Below are 21,737 nucleotides of genomic sequence, written 5' to 3' on the forward strand. Positions count from 1 at the left end.
TATTTCGAAAAAAAAAAATTCAGTCCAGGGACTGTGAAAACACCCTTTTAAGTAAATATTTCATATCCACCATGTCGGGAATCAAACCGAGACGACTTGCATGGTAGGCAAACAAGCTGACCATTATTCCACGAGGCCGACAAAATGTATGTAAATAAAGTGTTTTAATAAATAAATGGGATAGTCGAGAAATTAATTTGGGACAATTTTCTTTTAAAACATTCTAATGAAAGTTCTTTGTGGAAGTTCGTGGCAATATATCTACAACATACGAGTGATGAAAGTTGAAAAAACAATGAAATTCCCGTTCCTTGCAGTCTTAATGGCTTTATTCGCCGGTAAAACTAAAGTTGCTGGACTTGTTAGGACCCCCTTGAAAGATTTCTGTTGCATATCTAACTTATAATATAAGATTTAGTATTTTTATGTAATGTTTAAAGAAAAGTTAGTATTGCTCTGTCATACTGGAATAAATGTTTAATATTATTACAAAAAACGTAATTCTTCATAAAAGTCATTCATAAAGGAGTCAAACGAGGATGTGTGATGTCACCATGGCTGTTCAACGTATTTATCGAGAACTGTATGAAATAATTAAAAAGCTGAGAATGCGAGCAAAAATGGGTGATTTAACTGTCAATTGTCTTTTGTATGCTGATGATGCCGTGCTTCTTGCTAACAACAAGAAAGAACTGCAATTCTTGGTAACAAAGGTGTACGATGTATGCAAGTGATCGATTTGCTGATATTCATCATTCGACAAATCGAATGTGATGGTTTTTGAAAGAAATGAAAGTAAGACTAAATGTGAAATCACTGTGAATGGGATTATACTAAAACAAATAGAGGAATTTTTGTATTTCGAAAGTATGTTCACTGGGATGGAATGACTGAAAAAGATATTGAAAGGCGGGGGAGTGCCGGGAAAAGAGTGAACGGATCACTTATATCAACCTTGGCAAATAAATGTTTGTCGCAAGAGGCAAAATTAGCAGTTCACAATGGCATCCTGGACCCGGCACTGACGTATGGGCTCGGAAAAACAGGGGTGAAGGTAGGCTGACTGCTGTCGAAATGCGATCTCTCAGGCGAATGCGCAGTAAAACTATTTACGATAGATGCAAAAATGTTAAGATCGGTACATTATGTAAGGCTGAGTTAAGCATTATCGACAAAATCAAGAAAGGAGCTCTGCGTTGGTTTGGACATGTAGAGCGAATGAACACCGAAATAACGGCTAAAAATATTAATAATGCGAATGTTGATGGACGCAGAAATAGAGTAAGACCGAGAAAGACATGGCATGACCAAATCCAACAAATACTTGAAGAACGACATGTCAAAAGTCGGAATGATCGGCGCGCGTGCATGAGAAGATGTATAAATGAGGAGGAAGCGAGATCTGTATGTGAAGATATAGTGATGTGGCGTTCTATTCTCTCTGCCTACCCTTACGGGGAAACGGCATGATGGTTTGTTTGTTTGTTTGTTTGTTAATTCCACAAATTAGGAAAACCAGTCTTGAAGAACTCGCGACAGAGATGAAACCGTTAACTGGTTATACCAAAATCGAAGATTACATTTCGTATTTTTCTATTGACAAAAAGTTACTTTATTTGTTGATTCGATAAGCCGTTAAAATATATTATCATACAAAAAATATTATTTCTAAGCTGAATTTTTTTCCCATTTCTACTAAGGATAAATCCACAGACGAATAAAAAAAATCATATAATTGATTTTTATTACTAAATTAAACATAAACGAGTAAATGTTCAATTACATGCCATCTTATGATGAAAATCAGGTTGTGGTTCTGTGGCTAGTGTATCAGACTCACGGATTAAATTTGAATCCCACTCTAGCCAACTTGATTACCATTTTCCAGTAATGAGTTATTTACAACTCGTTAAAAATGGGCCATAAAAATAAAATATCTGGGTATATATTATCATAAGAACGAAAATATTTCAAAAGAAAATAAAATTCACCAACGCATTTATCTATACGAGACGCTGCATAGATTTATATACTGTTAAGCGTGTTGTCCAGATGTTCATTAAAATTAATGTATCTGTAATATTTTTTATTTTTAGTATTCTTTAATACGCGTGCTTCCATTTTCCATTATGTTGTATCTCAACTCATCAGAGGGTTCTTGGCCTCATGGAGTTAGGGATACGTTATTTGTTTTTGTAATATGTTCAATATATTCGTATGAATAAATAAATTTACACACTGTATTACCTATTTTCATTACATATTGATTAATTAATCTACATTATTACAAAAACTTAAAATGAATAAAAACATGTTTTATTTCATTATCCACAATTTCGGGTATCTCTTCAAACAATTTTAATCCTTAAGGTGATTCTAAACGAAAATATGAAACTAATTATTCATAGATGGCGCTTTTATCATTTTTTATTGAAAAGTGCCATTTTTACGTTTATTTTCAATAGAAATTTTACGAAGCTTGGTTTGTGAAAACTTTACACTATTTGGATTGTAACAAATACCATAACTATACAATTTAGGTTATTTTCACAAAATGGTGTACAAAACAAAAAAAAACTTATTTTATTTTTTAACTTATTTTTTATTTTGTACACTATTTTGTGAAAATGAGCTATAATTATATTATTGTGGTATTTGTTAACATCAACATACTATAAAGTTTCCGCAAACCAAGTTTTGTGATATTTCCATAGAAAATTAACGTAAAAATGCCATTTTAATAAAAAAAAGGTAAACGCGCTATCAATGAATAATTAATTATAATAATAAAAATACTTTATAGTTTTATTCCACTTTAATTTTTTTTAAATATTTTTTTTTTACCAGTGACCGGGTTTCGTCGTGACCGACATCGTCACAAAAAAGTATTTTTATTATTATAATTAAAATGCAGTTCACTAAGAAATGTCAGTAGAAAAACTCAATATATAATGAACAATTAGTTTCGTATTTTCGTTTAAAATAACCATAATCATAACAGGTACAAATAATGAGTCATTATCATCATCATTCCATGTCCACTCCCTAGTTGGAGTATATGGTATCCAAAAAGAACCTCCATACACCTCTATCGGCTGCCAGCTACTGTGCGTCCTTCCAAGTCAGGTTCTCGTCCCGAAGTTCTGACATAAACTGCCGACGAACAGTCAGCAGTGGACGTCGAAAACGTCTAGAACCTGATGCCTTGTAAAGTAGGCAACGTGGCTAAGGCTCTCAGGAGGCATCCGCAATAGATGGCCCAGCTAACCGTATCGCCTCCGCTTGACGACAGTTGACACCGGAGTTTGCTGCGTCCGCTGCCTTATTAATTTATTCCTTACAAAGTCGAACCACCGCACACCCAATATTCTTCTGAGACACCAATTCTCAAAACTCAGTATTTTGCTGTTTTGGCCCACGATTTGCATCCGTAGAGGAGAATAGGTGTTATGCAGGCAAATTTTAAGTAGTGTATTTATAATCGATAAGTAAATGTAACTCTTCGCAAATCATAGAACATATTTTAATGACTAAAAGCCACTTTGCTTAAAAAAATATTTTATTCAAATTAGCGCATTAAAAATATTTTATGAATCCTTTATAAAATCATAATTTAACTAAGATTGTTCCAGAATTTACAGAATTAACTAAGGGGAATATCTGTTTTACGTTCTACGTGAAGAGATTTTTTTTTCCGAAAAAACGAGTAACTTGTGTAACTGTATATCGTATAAAGTATCAAAGTCCAAAGCTCGGGTTTATTAAGGGTTAGTTACAGGAGAAAATTAAAGTAAATTATATATTTGCCCAGAGTTGGGTAGAAGAACGATCTTTCATCTTTAGGCAAAAACACATCATATGTCCCGAAATCGGCCGTCACGATCAGAAGGCGGTTCGGGTAACAAACGATCAACAGACGGACTCGATAATGAATACCCTGCTACTCAATTTCGTCATATTAGCTGGGGCGGTAGACGGTTGTATGAAGGTGGTCGTAAAATCATAGAGCTAGGAATGGCGGGGGTCGGTCACACGAGAAACACGTGGGAGGTGGTAATGAAAAAGGGTGGATGTTCTTGTAAGTGAAAACAGTGAGAAGTGTGTGAAAAATATAAGAATTCAGTTTGAGTTTTAGCGCCGAAATACGGTGTTTATTGGCAAAGATAAATAGTAAATATAATTTACTTGTGATTATTTTTTTTTCAATATATATTTTTGTGCTTATGGTAAAAAGTTCGTAGTTAACATGTAAAATTGCATTTTTTCGCTCTAAACTATTATTAAGAAACAGTTCAATTAGTAAAACAGTAATTGTAACTGCTGCTTCTTATAAATTACTGAAACGCCTATCTCTAATACGGACAGTGGTATGATTACGATGATGAACATTGACAATTCTATGTAATAATATGTTTCAAGATCTTTTTATTAAATATTTATATGGAAAATATGTAAAGTTTAATAGAGTGCTTTCGAATGTTAGATGGGCCTTTGTTAATGTGGTAGTGTCTGTCGGTGAACCAAGTAAACATAGATTAAAAAAAAATATTTTTTTTTTAATAAATTATTTGCGCTCTTATGATTCACCCAAAAATTTGATTTTGAGGGCTATTTTCAACGAGTTTAAAATGACTCAGTATTAGAAAACGGGAATCGAATTGGGGTAGAGTGGAATTCAAACCACGGACCTTTGAGCCGTGAGTCCGAGACAATAGCCACGGGACCACAACCCGATTTCATTTGTCTACAAAGATTTGGAGTACTCAAAATATTGTTAACCCTATCGGTGATGGGACTTTTCCATTCCGTTTATTCCGCTGTAACGCCAATTAACCCTCCGTGCCACCTACTTAACAAGCAATTTCAAAGTAGATCGGCTTTCCGATTACGCGACCCAGCGGAGGGCGCTGATCAATGCGAAGTGATTCTTGCCGAATATTTCCAATATATTCTAGTCGACAATATTCTTCACAATATTGACCCCACTTCACCAATACAAAATTTCTAACACAAACAAATTCCATACCATGGAAAAAACTTTCTTCAAAATTTTTTTAGTATGTCAGAATTTTTATATACAAGTACAGTCCATTGTTATGGAAAATTGCAGCTTTCAAAAAGAACTGGGAATACGGCTAGGAATAGCAGGCGCCACTTTTAACCGTATGAAGGCTGTCAGGAGATTGGATATTTACTCAGTGAAAACCGAATGCCTCCAATATAACGCCTGCCTAACACTATTCTCCTCTATGGATGCGAATCGTGGCACCTCACTCGGGCCTAGAACAGCAAAATGAGAATAGGTGTCTCAGAAGAATCTTCGGTGTATGGAGGTTCGACTTTGTGCGGAACGAAGTAATAAGAGAACGGACGCAGCAAACTCCGGAGAAAACTGACTGTTCGTCGGCAATTCACGTCAGAACTACGAGACGCGAACCTGATTTGAGAGGATGCACAGAAGCTGGCAGCCGACAGAGATGCCTGGAAGATCTTCGTGGACACTATATGCTCCAACTAGGGAGCGGACATAGAATGATGATGATGTCCATTCAAATTATGAATAATCATTGCCCTCGAGTGCTGGTGTATTTTTTTTAACAACACCCCCCCATGTGGAAGCTATACATACGCCCCTGATATGTTATTTTACAAAGCATTATATTTTTTTAGATAACTTTTTTTCTAGAACACCCTACGTGGAAGCAATAAATATGCCCGTGATATGTTATTCAACGGGGTAAATATTTTTTCATACATTTTAAAAATATTTATATTTTTTTCTAGAACACTTCTACGCGGAAGCTATAAATACGCCCGTAATATGTTATTTTACAAAGAATACTCGTATATTTTTTTAGGTAACTTTTTTCTAGAACACCCTACGTAGAAGCTATAAATACGTCCTTGATGTCATGTTATTTTACAAAGTAAAAGCCGTAACAACGAACAGCTTTTGGCAGTTCAGTTTTGAACATTATCGGATGCAGGCATGTATTTTTTCTTCCACTTCAGATGAATCGGGGGGTTAATGAGAGTGCCATTCAGAAAATGAGTATACACCGTTCCTCCAACGTCAGCGGAAGGTGTCTACGTCAGAGATTACGATGCGAACACGCTTCCATGGTATAATTTAAATTCGATCCGTTCTGATAAGTTTATACTCGAGTTCTTCATTCTTCGCTGATGAATACGGATTAGAATGACATGAAGCGTACGCGCTATTATGCGCGAGTAGCTAATTATTTCGAGAAATTAATCAAGGGCTGTACCGAAATAAAAACGCAGAAAATATTTTATGAAAAATCTATCTTAAGAGCTTAATTAATCAAAAATTAAATTTAAATTATTTTATTTTATGAAAAACATTTCAGAAATCGCAGTATAGATGTCTAGGCAGCTACAGGGCGTATGACCTGTCATTGGCTGGTTTAAGTGGCCACTTAACACTCCAATCTTGTCTACGAAAATTTGGACAAACTCAAAATATTGTTGATAAATCCACCTGGTTCATGAAGAAGTATGGAAATTGAAAAAATAAGATTTTCAGGCGTTGCCTCGTATGTAGGTGAAATAATCCAATTAGATGAATCTCACCCGCCAAAATAAAGGTTTCAGCTTCACAAACATCAACAGATTAAAGCATTTGAGGTATATAGATGTTTAAATATGGGCAGAATGGTGAATGTTACACAGTGTGTAAAGTGGTCACTTAAAGCAGCTAATGACAGGTGATAAGCCCTGTAGATGCCTAGACTTACATATTACATTCTCATAAATTTTCTTCATCTCCGTTGTAATATGTTTATATGCACAGCTCCCTAAGGAATTGGATCCCGTCCTTGTCTACAAAAATTAGGATAAAATCAAAATATTGTCAATCAAAAAAGTAATTTAACACGGGAACATAGAGTTTGAAAAACGAATATTTTTTTTAACACTATTCGTTTAAATATATGAACTCTAGGACATATTTTATACAAACAAAAACGCGTTTTGAAAGAATAATTAATTTTTATTCATAGATTTAGGTATGAACTATAAAATTTGCCAAGGAATGATAAGATTGTTTGCAGTTATTTATTCATTTCATAACTCCTTTGTAGATTTATTTTGTATATTTATTATATAGATTTTTTTAAGGTGAAAATAAATATTTGTGTTCTTATGATTTATCCGAATACATAATTTTTATTTATTTTTTACTTTAGATAGATTTATTTACAATGAGTTATAAATAAATCACTATTAGAAAATAGGAATCAAGTTGTCGTAGAAGGGGGTTCGCATCTCGGACCTCTGATCCGTGATTTCGCGACACTAGCCACGGAATCACACGTACATTACAGTGCGTTCTTCAAGTGCGCATCTATAAAATATGGTTTAAAACCATGTTTTTACTATAAAATAAAATAAATGCTACATTGAGAACTCAGACCTCGGGATTTATCAAAACTATCTTTATTTTCAAGCAACGCAGCATACCGTACACCTTTGGTTCGCCTTTGTCGGGAATAAAACATATGATGCCGAAACAGCAAACAGACATATTTCATGATTATTTCCCAACTTATGCGAAAAATCTTTTAGGAATGAACTTTTTTTATTGATGTATTTTTGAAAAATAATTCTTTAAAAAATATTATCCATTAATACTAAATGCACTCTCGTACAAGCATTACTACTACCCATTCTAGATTACGCTGATGTTTCCATGACTGATTTAAGCTGTGAGCAACTCGATAAACTTGAACGACTTCACAATACATGCATAAGGTATATTTTTGGTCTTAGGAAATATGACCACATTTCTGATTATCATAGGCAACTGAAATGCCTCAAAATTAGACAGCGGAGAGACTATCACTCCATCTCATTTCTGTTCAATGTACTTCATAGTCCTAACGCTCCTATATACCTCCGTGAAAAGTTTCAACGCTTATCAGTTCATGGTTTACCTCTTCGTTCTAATTCTCAAAGCACTCTCTTTATACCCCTCCAAAATTCCTCTCTGTTCTCTAACTCATATAGTGTCCATGCGGCTTGACTGTGGAATTATCTCCCATCCACCATCAAACATGTTACTTTAGTATCTCCGTTCAAATCACGCCTGAAGGAACATCTCCTTTCTTTTCCTTTATCTCTCCTTCATTCCTGTTCCCTCTTTTTTCCTTTCCATTGAGTAATGGTATTGATTTAAGATAATTTGTATACAAATACATTTAATTCTATTTTTAAATATCTTCAGCTCTTTTATTTTTATTTTATATTAAATATGTTTTGTAACATGAGTTATAAAAATAAAACTTTAATTTTGTTGGTTGGTTGGAAGAAATTGCCATTTGGCAAAAAGCTCGCCAATGTACAATGAACATTATGTACGAAAGGATGAATTAAATTTAAAAAATGAAAATATAATGAAAGAAAAAAATAATAATAAAGAATGGCTTAGTCTATTAACGAATAATAATAAAAATAAAAGAAACACTGAACTTCCTCATTTAATGAATTCAAAAAGTATTTGTTTGTTTGGACAGCCCTGAAGGAAGCAACGTCTAGATTAATGAGAGAATATTGTATAGCACGTTATTTTGTCATCACATTGAATTCTCGGGAAATACGTTATTTTAATAATTCATGCGATATGTTGTCGTCACACACAACAATTGTTCGTAGCGTCATAAATTTAGCATGCTAATTACACTCACGGCACTGGGAAACTGTAATTAAGGTAAAAATAGAACATAGCTAAAACTTCCTTTACCTAGTTAATTATAATATTTTGAGTGTGTCCAAATGCTGGTAGACAAAATAATTGATTTTATCCCCTAAAGATTAAGAGTTAAGATTTACAAATTGCAACAAAGATGAGAGCATTTTTTTAATTTAAAAAAAATTTAAATGTTAAAGTAGGGCACACATATCATACATATTGTTATGTGTGTTCTAATAATAACATTGCAAATATATTTAATTTATAAATTGTTTATCACATATGTCTTGACCATTATTTTAAATTTTGATCTGTTTTTTTCTCCATAAATATTTTTTTCCATTTCGTAATACTTTTTAATTGCTTTAAATAAAATTGAATTTTGTGACTTTGCCTTTTTCCTAAATGGAAGTCTAATTTTGTTATTTTCTCTAGTATTGTGATCGTGTTCATGCTGGTTCCGATCATTTTTTTTCCAAAATTCAGTTTTTTTATTAGAGTTTATAATTTTATGAACAAATATCATTGTATTGTAAAATATTCTTTGTTTATATGTTGATAATTTCATTTCATTTACCATCGACTTTACCCTCGTGTATCTGTTTTTTTTCAAAATGATTCTAAAGGCTTTATTTTGTAATACAGTTAGTTTATCTATGTTTTCTTTGTTTGATAAAAATAAAATGCTACTACAATAGTTAACGTGTGGTTCAATAGTTGCTTTGTAAATAGTTTTGCAGGAGTCCTTATCAATAAATCTTTTGATCCTTCCCAAAATTGATATTTTTTTGCAATCTTATTTACTACCATCTTAGCGTATTGGTGAAATGTAAGTTTTGAATCCAACATTACACCTAAATATTTAATTTCAGTGACTTCATTAAGTTTTTCATTTTCTATTAAAATTGATGGTGTAATTTCTATTCTTTTGTTTCCTATATTCATATATTTAGTTTTGTTAACATTTGATATTAATTAATTAATTTTTAGCCACAGTGATACATTATTAAGATCATGATTTAGTCTGTCCATAATTGTTTTATAATTTTCTCCCGATATATATATTGAGGCATCGTCTGCAAAGAGTCTTATTTTTGAATATTTTAATGTTTCGACAATATCATTTATGTATATAATAAACAAAACCGGTCCGAGAACCGATCCTTGTGGTACTCCCAATGAAATTTTAGAGAAGGACATGTGGAAGTTTAGCCATTTACAGGGCTTGTGACTTGTCGTTGGCTTGTTTAAGTGGCCACTTTACATACTGTGTAAAATTCACTAATGGCCGGTGATAAAATATCAATAAGCAAAAATCACTAAAAGGAAATAGAATATTGAGAGTTACGGTATATTTGGATAACTTTTAGGTATGACAGTTTTCTTCCTAAAAACAACATTGGGCTTGTGTTTGGGTATTTGTATAACAAAACATAATAAACACGTGAAAACGTTTTTTTTTTGTAAAACATAATTTTAACCACAAAATTTAACAATTGTTTGTAATGCTAATAATATTTTATTTTATTAGTTGTATTACAAAAATGTACGTAAATTTTTTTTGCTAAAGATGGTGTCCCGTGCCGAGGGATACTTTTTGTATAATTTTGAAACATGCTTTATTAAACATAATTGAATCATAATATCAAATATATAATATATTAATTATGTGTTGTATACGTAGGTATATATGCATATAATGTACATTTATATGTATGTGTATATATGGCCGTGAATAATACTTAATTTTACCCTTTTTGGGAAAAGTGTTATATTTTTTCAATTTTCATTTATTTATTTATTTGTAATGGATTTTTGTTTCGTTTTGATATTATTTTGTAAACTTTTTTTTACACTTGCCAAAAACAAGAGCCTGACTATTTTTTGGCAAGTTTAACTTGAAGTTGTCTATTTTTTATTTCTTTATGTATTGTTCTTATGATAAATAAAGGTTAACTTAAAAAATATATATATTTCCTTCCTGTCATCAACTCTTTTGGTTTACATTTTCCAGATTATAAAAAAGCAAAAGTCACTAATCCAAATTTTAGACACCTTGGACACATAAAAACCTTTTTAAAATATAAAAATGTATCTGAAAGAAACAGTTAGAAATAAAGTTTATGAAAAATGCACAAAGAAATTGTATTATATACATAAATCTTCTGAAACCCAAAAATCTGATTTTTGCTAGTTCTCCAAACTTCCGAGTTGCGATTTCTCCAAATGGTATCTTTTGGGTTAGCGACTTGTGCCTGAACGGCGACGACATCCTCTTTTCAAAAATGTTCTTCCTGTCTGTTGTAACGCAATCAATGATTTACTTTTTTGAAAGATTATCGACTTGATACTTGTAAACCCTTCCGTAAATAAATCTCGAGGATTTTTTCCCGTATTCCCAGAACGAGCGAGATAGAGCATGTACGAGATGACGGACTGTGCAGCATCTTTACGCGCCCCATCCCTCTTTCTCTCCCCCTACGCTTTAAACACCCCCTCTCTCTTAATAGCTTCACGGAATCTTCCACTAAGAGACGAAGAGAAAAAATCTGAGAAAATTGTGGACTAGTGGCAAAAGGTTAATAATTTTAAAAGTTGTGGACTAGTGGCAAAAGGTAAATAATTTTAAAAGTTGTAGAATTTAGTTGGGCTGTGGCGAGCGGATTATAAATAAAGTACTGTGTGTGTAATATATTCAAATATTGGGCGAGTTCTTTCGGCTCAACAGCTGCTATCAGTTGAAATTCCCGAAAAAGGAAATCCTCCTCCAAGTACAAATAGTAGTAGATGGCGCATTCACAGGTTCGATTCCTGGTAGGGTGAAATGGAATTTTGGATTTAAAGGTAATTCTACAGCGCAATATACTTTTCTTCCTGGATTCGTACACCTGAAGTGTAAGACTGATCATCTTACCTCCAATGTAACAAAAATATCCGGATGAGGTCGGCATGAATTCTGAGTACGGGGTCTAAAAGGGCCAATATCAGATTTTTTGTTATCATGTTAACATTTTGTAGACGGTTGACGTCAATTAAAAAATACACGTAAATAATGGCAGTGTTTTTTTATTCAAAATACATAGTTTCAAACACCTCAAAAAGTTTATTAGCGTCACAAAATAGGTGCAAAATTACTCAGCTGTAATGTCGTGATTGACGACAATTGCCCTTTTAGAATCAAGTCACAAAATTTAAAGATAGTTTTAAACATACATCATTAATGGCACCTGAAGCATAAGACTGATCACCTTACCTCCCTGTAAGATTATCGAAATACGCTGCATTTAATGTTTAACAATTCAGTGCCCTATGCACCATTGGGTGCGGATAAGGGTTTGATGATGATGATATAGACCATTCAATTAAAATATTACTTTGTATAATTTCATTTAAAATGTAAGTCGGTTGAATGAATACGAATAGACGACGGTGACAGATCATAAGCCGTGTAAATGTTTATAATTAGCGACCGATCGAAAAAAGATTTTATGCCGAAACTGAAACCAAAACTTAGTTTTGGCCTTAGGTCTAGTTTCAGTTAAAACCGAAACATATTTAAATAAGTTAAAAGTCACTTCAAAACGCCGAAAATTAGTCGTTTTTATTTTAACTTTATGAGTTCATTAAATGAAACAAAAGGCATAAATATAACGGTTCGGTGTTATCTTAAGCATATCACTTGTATGTAACAGTTCTTTAATGTATGCATTTTGGGACTTTAACTAAATAACTATAAAGGATTTAGAAAAATATAAACATGAATGATATTAGAACTACTAACTTTAGCCAACAATTCAGAAAATCAGTCTGGTTTTTATTTTTGTAATTAGACAATAGCAATACAGTAACAATTAATATTTTGATGAATACTAATCCAATATTTCCAACTGTGCTAAACACGTCGACCACTACATAACGAGGCAGTCTTATCTCCACTTAATTTCCTCTTTTAAGGATTCAGCCATCGAGTCAAAAACAGTCATTTAGGGTTTTGGTTATTTTCCACACAGCATTGTATTCTTCGTCCGCGTGGAACGGGTTAACTCGGTTAAAATATGTTTGAAACACATCAGCGCCAACTTAAGGGGTACTTTTTATCAAGAAAGAAAACATTACTCTCAAAACTAGATAAAGCACGAATTCGCAAAAGATTACATTCGGTACAACGCGCAACGTGAACATATAATATTTATATATGTTTATTCCAATCTTAGAACTAACGGAAAGTTAATGTTGAGGTAAATTGGAAAAGCGAATAGTTTTTGGGAGCTGGAAGAAAAAGCTGTAATCGTTTTATAAATCGGAAGAGTATTATATAATAAAACGAAGTGAAACAGAAATTTCATAGTATTTTCCGTGTGCCGACAAGCGATAGCGATCTATCAAAGGCGAAAGCGATGACGATCTTTCGTCTTTATTTTTATTTATTGAACATTCTGACCAGAATATAAATTGTAAATTAGCGGGCTTATTACCAAATGGAAATTTCTTCTTCTTATTTGTACATAAACCACCTTAAAACAATACTATTGCGCCATTGGAAAAAAAGGAAAGGAGGAGAGATTAAGTAAAGTAAAGTAAAAGTAAAGGGTTGGCACATCACGGCTGCTGTAGAAATAATAACACATCTTTAAAAGCGTTAACCCCCATATTTGCAGAACTAAAAAACATGATATTTCTTTGCACATTTAAAGGTTAAAAAGGCTTCAGAATTCCACATTTAACTTTTTAAAATTTCAATCAAGTTTGTTGTGAATTGGGATAATGCAGTTAATAATGAAAAAGATGGCAGAGCAGTTTGATCTGAATGTTGTTTTTCTCGTGTTAAAGTTCATTAGAAAAAATGAGATCGTATCATCATGAGCGCATGTGATTTTCTTAAATTTTACATAAGAGCGGTTTTATTAAATTTTGTTAAAGGCTTAAACTTGGAATATAAAGTCTTTATATAACCTTTCAGAGACCAAATATAAAATATGCATTTTTTCAAAAATTCGTCGTAGTTCAACGTGCACGACAATATGACGATACATTGCCAAGAAAAGGATTTAATATATAGGGCGTATGTTATATTGATCGCTCTTAGCATTTTAATACATTAAATTAAAACAAAATGGAAACATTAACAAAAAGAACTTTAAAAAAATCCTTAAAACTATCTTGTGAAGGGTACGATATCAAATAATATAAGTTCTTAATCTTCGCACAAAAAAACACGTGGAAAGTTCCAGAAAAGTGGGTTAGCAAAAACGAAAAAGAATTACAAGTATTTCGTTAAACGAAAGAAACAATTTATTAAGCTGAAAAGGAAAAGTGTGTATTTGAAGGGTCATTACTAGGATTCATGTGAGAGTTCATTTCTGAATCCTGGGGGTCTTTAAGAGCGCTCTCAACACCTGGAATAATATAAACATTACAGAAAAGTGGGGGAGAGAGAGTGGAAAAATGGCGGCGGAGTAACGGGTGTCGGTAGAGCCATGCGGAGAAAAATGGCGCGGAGGAGAGGTTGAAATATTCACCCAATTTGTTGTGCATTCGTAAGCTCGTTTGCTCGAGTGAACCGGGAGCTTCTCGGGTTATCCTTTGATAAATCGCGGGTGGAATTTGTAAGCTTTATGTCCAGTAAGGATTTATTTAGAAAAATTCAGCCGATCATTCAAGGCTTCATTTCAACTTTATTTAGAAAAAAAAGCAAAACGCCAACGGACGGAGCAATGAATTTCTGAAGGGAAGAAACACCGGGCGGAATAGAGAATACAGTAATGATTGTGAAATAGAACCAGAACCCTACGAGGACGAGTGTTCTCGGATTAATGGTTACTCACATCCCATTTTCGTTAATGTCGACATAGAATTAGGTGTTAACATAAATTTTGTCGGTTTTTTTCCAAATTTAAAAATAAGTACCAAAAGTGAAAAAAATGGTAAAGGTTATACGTCATTCGAAAGAAAATTTTATGCTTTACAAAACAGTGTATTTGCTTTTAAGTCAAATATGTTATTTTTTCTGATTACAAGCCTTCAAAATGGAATGTCAAGTAGACGAATGTGAGCATTTTGGATACCTTCTGTTCGCGTTTAATCGAAGGAATAAAGCTGCCAAAGTTGCTCGTGATATTTGCGCAGTGTACGATGTCAATTATTGACAAATTTGTCGCAAAAGAATGAAAAAGAATACATTATTGACTAATTAATTGTAATTTTATTTCGTCATTTCAATTTGTTATTTGATTTATCATGGTTCACAAACAATAAACAATACTCGTACATAAGACATTGGTATAACAATCACAATTTGTGACGTTTAGATATTGTTTATACTTTATACGTTTAGGTTTCATTGTATATGAACACAATATGTACAAATAAGTCGAAAAACATTTTTAATAGTTTTTTTTAAATAGACGAGCATAATTGAATTATATGAATATTAGGAAGTTATCTACTTATGAAAAAAGATTATACTAACATGTTATTACAATTTTACCCAACTAATATATAAGGAGATTGCTCTTTTTAAAATAGGAATAATAACTCCTTTGCAATCTTAGCAACCATGCCGCTTTTCTTAGAAAACGGGTAGATTCGAAATGGTCAATATGAGTCCTATAGAATGGAGACCAAATTGGAGAAGTATATTTCAGATGGGGCCGAACTAGTGATCCATAAAGAGTTTTGATAGATTTTACAATATCATCAATGTGTGTACAGAAGAGTTTACTATCTACAGTTCTACAGTGATGCGAAGACTCATTGAAGAAACCACTAAAAAACCATTATCTCCTCTATAATCGCCAATCATCGTCTTTTTATAGTCCTCTTCATCTTTGGAAACAGGTAAAAGTCGCAGGGGGCCAGGTCTGAAAAATAAGGTGGTTGAGGGAGCAATGCGGTCTGGTTTTTTGTCAAAAACCCGCGAAGAGTGATAATTTTGAAATCTAGCCGATCACACTAACACGCGTTTTCTTATTTTTTTCCACATCCGCTCCTAAGTAGAGCATGTGGACATCACCAGTTGCCTCCAGGAGACCCTATTGCCAGCCAGCATTTTCGCATCATCTCACGTCAATCCAGTGTCCCTTAATTCCGCCGAATAAAGTCGAAAGATCGTCATCGACGGCCTTCAGGACGGCGTGAGCCCGCAGGTTTAAAGAAGAGGCAACTTGGGTTTAGGTTCTCTCGAGGCATGCGCAGCACGTGTCCAAGCCAGGTCCACCGCCGCATCCTTAAGACGCTTGTTATAGGAGGCTGCTGCGTCCGTTCTCGGACTTCAATGTAAGTTATGAAACTGAACCACCTTATATCTAATATTATTCTCAAGCACTTACTCTCAAAACTCAGAAGTTTGGTGTTTTGAGCTTTGGTTAGGTGCCAAGATATAGAAGTACTGGCATTGTACAAGGGTTGAATAACCGGCATTTCTTTTTGACCGAGTAAAGACTAGAGTTCCAGACAAAATGCATCATGTTAAACGTTGCTTCAGAAATTTCTGGAGCTTAAAAATAGTGTTAGAATAATGATGGGATAGCAAAAAGTATTACTTATAAACCTCGCATAGAGTTAAACTCGGTTTAAATCTGGGATAGCGACCATTGAAAATTATACCTGCACATTATGTGGTATAACATTATAAGTAGTTCCAGAAAACACGCATCATGTTAAAAATTACGAGCTCTTTGTGCATGCTTACATCCTCAGTTATGTGAACTCCCAAGTATTTAAAGCTGTCAACTTTCTCGCGTCTTCCTTTTTTCAATAGGAGTTGCTTATGTTTTGCCTTGATTATTATCTACGAGGCTTGTATATACTGCAAAAGGTATAATTCTTTTAACTACTCTAACTATAGTGTGAGGATCTGTTGGGATAATCTGTGGCCTCGGCAAAGAACTTCTTCGTATTTGCTCAAGAGGAAATCGCAGAAAACTTATTCAGGAGAAGCCGGACTATTGACAGACATAAACAGACCTTCCGTTGCATTTTGACAGCGCTCGGCATTTTGTGTCCTGTTTTTATTTATTTCAATAATTATTTTTAATATTTTTACCGTGTATGATAAAGTCTCATATGACAAGTTCTTATGATACTACTGTTTCGATATCTTACAGGTTCTAATCCAGACTTCCACATCGCGCCTCTAATTGCATTGCTCTAAGCTTAAAAAGGAACAATGCATCAACAAACGGGGGGCATCTCAGGGTGTTTCATCATCACATGGAAAGCTATTAATTTCTGAGAGCTTCTAACGCGTCTCACTGGTTTGTCAGTTAAAAACCAAATGCACTTTCAAAATGGCCGAGAATTGACAAGTGAATTATGATCACGTGGACTAATCTGGGTGTAAAAAATGAGCTTGTTCAAATATTCCGTGTAGTTTTTTATCAGACTTCGTTTGCCGATATATTTTACATTCACATACTGCGGGATACGTACGTAGGCGAGTCACGGTTTGTTAGAGATTAGCGAACATAGATTGACCGTTTGATTGGATAATTTTCTAAGACTGTCGTACTAACCTCGATCGGGGCGCCTGAGCGGGACTACACGCCCCTCCCTTCTCCCCCTGAACCAGGAACAGCGACCCCCGGTCAGCATTCAGCAAAATGGAGACGTTCTGTAGGATCTTGTGGCACAGAGACCGCACATCCAGCTCGTTACAGATGTCTTTTACCTACGAGAAGAAAATATTATTACTATTGATATTTTAAGTCAATATAAATTTTATGTTTGAAGCACTAACTTTGTTACTCATTTTAATAAATAAAAAAAACATTATTTTTAACCACTTATTTTTTTTTTCTAGTTACCGGTTTCAAAGCTATATTTATTTATTTATTTATACTTTTACATTGTTTGTATTATTTTTTTATACAGAATAATGTCCTCCCCGTGCCGAGGGAAACAGTTTACAAAATGTGAAACATGCCTAAGATTAGCTATTTAACAAAGTTAACATAATAATAACAATATAAAAAACGTAATTAATCCAATTAACCTAATTATCATTAACATAATAAACAATAAAAAACTAAAATAATCATAAAAAACATAACCAATTTATATAGACCAATAGAACAAATTTCTTAAACAGTACACACATTTTACCTATTTGGCTTGATCTCACCTCACCTCCTCTTTCCATTTCTTAATAGCAATTTTATATTGTGAGAACTTACTAATTGTCCTTATGGATAATCGAGGTAGATTGTACACTTTAACCGATTGGTAGGCCAATCCTCTTTGACCGAAGGTTGTATTTATTTTTTTATTTTTTTGCAGCATCAGAGTGGAGTATCTAGTAACTCTTGTATTTGTAACGGAAGATAGAGAATAATGTTTACGGGCGTATAGTAATTATAAGCGCCTTTACCAAGGTATACCTAGCTAATGAATTAGAATTGATTGGTTAAGTGTAAATAATATATATACCCTGATAAAGAAGATTGTATAGCTTTGAAACCGGTAGATATAAAAAAAAGTGGTTAAAAACAAAATTGTTTATATTTATTTTATTTGTTAGTCAATATTTTTATACGGAATGTTCGGAAGAGAATGGAATAAAAAAAATGGTATATAGGAAGGGCCATTAAAAACGAATAAAAACATTGTAAAAATGTGGATTGTATGTTTTTGGTAAAATAAATAGGTCGATCGTCTGTTTCCAATTCATGATGTTTGTTTCGATTCTTGATGTTTTATTGTAACTTTTAACGATTTGCTGATTGCTTTACTGGTATAATTATGATGAAATAAAAATGGTGGCTAACTTCACGTGGGCCGATAATCGTTTAAAATATATCTTTAAGTGGCGTAATGGAGTTCCGAGGGTTGCCCTCTCACCTCCATAGTCTATGGTGAGTCTTGGCTGTGGGATTGGGTCGCGTCCGCTATAGGCCAGGCACTATGGCCACATGTGGCGGCGGGCGCGAAATTCCACACTTAAGTTTGGAACCGCGCTAGGCCTGCATTCTGGACACGGCCTTTAGCTGATAAGAGCATTTGCAAAAATAGAGCTTAAACGGCTTCACGCGCCCTTGGCAGCTGATTCACTCCGAACATAGACTCGAATTCAGTGCGCTCAACACAAGAAAATATAATATTTTAGAAAAAATAAGTTATCAATAAAAAATCCATCAAATTTTTTTATGACGTTTGGGCTTATAAAATGCATTTAATAAATAAAACGTATGTAAACACACTGAGAGATAGAATCTTTTCAGAGCGATTTTCTTTTGAGAAAATTCCACTGAGGCAGGGATTTGTACGAAGCTTCGTTAAAGTTATCCACAATGTGTAGGTAGCTAGCTTTACGTTCTAGGTCCTTCTAGAATGTATCGAAATCGGACGCATAACTTTCTTAGTTGCGATGCAAATTCGATGTCGTTTTTGCCGACTGTTCTATAGTTTGTAGCAACACAAAGTAGTACCTGTACAGAACTGAATGCCTGCTTTGTATTGTAGTTGAACATTGTTAAACAAGAGCTAAACTGTTACTTCGCTCAAATTTATTAGCAACTGTGTCTTAGAATCGAAACACGGAAATACTTTAAACTGTGTACTTAAATCTGTTTGAATTTGTCGAGTTTACTTGTTTAATTTTTACTATTTGGAAAAATAAACACTGAACACGTAATGCAAGCAGATAATGCATTTAAGATTCTTAGTTGCTTTTTTAAGAAGTAAAATATATCGTGTTATTTTATTTTAAGCCTTTACGAAGGAACAGTCATGTTTTGAAACCGGTCGACATGTTAACCTTTTAACTGCTAAGCAGTGTTTCGAGAATCTAATCAGAAATGCTATAACTAATATTCATTTTTAAAATTGTACGGAATACATTGTTTTTCAAATATACAAGTGTTTTTAAAAATTATAACTAATTCCAAAAAAAATTTTTTTTTTATTTATCGCCATTTCACGTACAACGGAGTAAGCAGATACCTGTCGAAATTTCGATCACCCATCACATCGTCATGCAGGGGTTTAAAACCCTTTCCTACTTGTAAATGAAAATAAATATTTAAAAAAAAATGATTCTCGCACCGCGTGGCGCACTATTTTAAACTTAATTTCACTTAATTACTTAATTCACTTTATTATCTTCGTTTTTTATTCATAATTGATTTAAAGATTGAAAATTAATGAAAATCCTAGAACCTTAATTGCAAACTCAATTTTATAAACGATAACGAAAGTTTCTTGTCTATTTTTATTTTTCTTTTTCTCGTAGTTACATAGTTTTTGTTACTGACTTTTCGATAACTTTGGATAATTTTGGAATTATATTTTCTTTGTTTTATAAAACTAAATTGGGGTTCTTCCATATAAATCCATTAACTGTCAAAAACGTTTTTATTTTAGACGTTAATTTTTTTTTCGGGGGAGATACGGAGTAGTCCTAACCAGTGCTTTTTTGACACTGTATTCAAAATTTTGTAAAAAACTATAATTTGCCATTTAATTATTTTAGTTTAATTGTAAATATGTTTTATTGCAATGGCTGTTATTGTAGAAGTATGCGCGGTATACACTACTTAACGGGGTAAACTTGAATTAGTAGTTCCACTTCGAAAAACAGTAATTAGCGAAATCAGGTAAATTATGTAATAATTTATTTTTATTTTTTGAAAATGTTTTATACCACTGACAGGAAACTGCATCAGCAAGCTCCAAAATTAATTTACTTTTTAACGTCAGCAACAATCTGGTTAGACTTTAATTGCCCGTTGTTAAGCAGTCTAAGGGTTATATATTAAATTATTTTACATAAAGTAAAATGACCTTTTCTGTTTAATCTTATAATGGGTGAAATTATATAAGAGGGTATTGGCTTGGAGCTGGGATACAAAATGGGCAATAAAACAATAAATATGATATGCTGTACAGACAATGCAGCTATAATAGCCAAATCTGAGGATGACCTACAAAGAATGCTGTGTAAATTCCATTTAGTATCACAAAGGCTAAACACGTCAATATTAATGAGCAAAACAAAAAGTCTTGCAGTATCCAGACAACCTACAAGGTGTAAGCTGACTATTGACAACAAGCCAGTGAAACAGGTCGTGAGTTTCAGATATCTGGGAATAGAAATCTCAAGTCATAGCGATTTGTATACTGAAGTCCGAGAACAGGCCAACGAAGCATCAACTGTGTCGGGTTGTCTGAGGCCACGGGTAGTAGCGAGAAACTTCATTCGGTTATCCTAGAGAGGGAGAAAGGGACATGATGTGTTCAGAAAACTGATTAGGATATCCGCAGCAGCACGAGGGGGAATCAACAATATTAAAAACAAATAATTTGTCGTTAAATTTACCATGACCAGATAAAAACTGCGAAGTCCAGTGATTGCGCATAATCCAAGAAGATTTTAAGCTCTGACAGATCGAAGGAAAAACAAGAAAGGTAACCCTCCATGAAATGAAAGCTTCCCATCGCGATTGCCAAGCATCACTAAGAAATGTATAATTTTATGTACATGAGTAAAAAATATAATAAAAACACTGCCAATGACAAGTCATAAGCCCTGTAAATGCTTAGCGTTCCATATTCCCTTCTCAAATAAGTGTCCTCTGCTGCAATAAATATAAACTCAGACATGTTCAAACAATAAAGAAAACATCAAATAGGGAAATGAAAACAAAAATAATAACCAAAGATGTAAACAGCCGATAGTAAAATATTTTTCTGGTTTTGAGTTATCCAACTTGTATTAGATTCGAGTTTCCACTTGCCAAGGAATAAAACTTTCGTGAAGTTGTGACTGTAACCTCGACAAGTGTGAGAGACGACCGAGGCGAGGGTAGAAGGGGGAGACTACCCTCTTAAGGGAAAACGTTTTACGTCCAGGTAATCGAAAGAATATGTTTTACTCGTGTATACAAAATGATTAATGAAATACAGAAATAGAAGCAGCCAGCGACATAATTCGCTACGAAGGTTGGAAAAAAATATTTTTTGTAGTTAAATGTTATAGATTTGTAGGACTTAATATACACAATTAATAAATTGATAAGTACGATAAAAATTT

At 33.4% G+C, this 21,737-nt stretch overlaps 1 protein-coding gene across 1 annotated transcript in view; it reads right to left on the bottom strand.

The window, feature by feature from the left end:
- The window catches only part of LOC148281760 (dual 3',5'-cyclic-AMP and -GMP phosphodiesterase 11-like), a 372,381-nt gene that overhangs the window by 128,882 nt on the left and 221,762 nt on the right, over nt 1–21,737 (bottom strand). Inside the window, exon 5 of the mRNA XM_088226167.1 lies at nt 17,224–17,378. Within this exon, the coding sequence (XP_088082293.1) occupies nt 17,224–17,378 (155 nt within the window). The remainder of the gene's footprint in view (nt 1–17,223; nt 17,379–21,737) is intronic.

Source organism: Micrasema longulum, unplaced genomic scaffold (genome assembly GCF_059751315.1).
Source record: "Micrasema longulum isolate JH-2025_06_02 unplaced genomic scaffold, ASM5975131v1 h1tg000413l, whole genome shotgun sequence".
Classification (NCBI taxonomy): Eukaryota; Metazoa; Arthropoda; class Insecta; order Trichoptera; family Brachycentridae; genus Micrasema; species Micrasema longulum.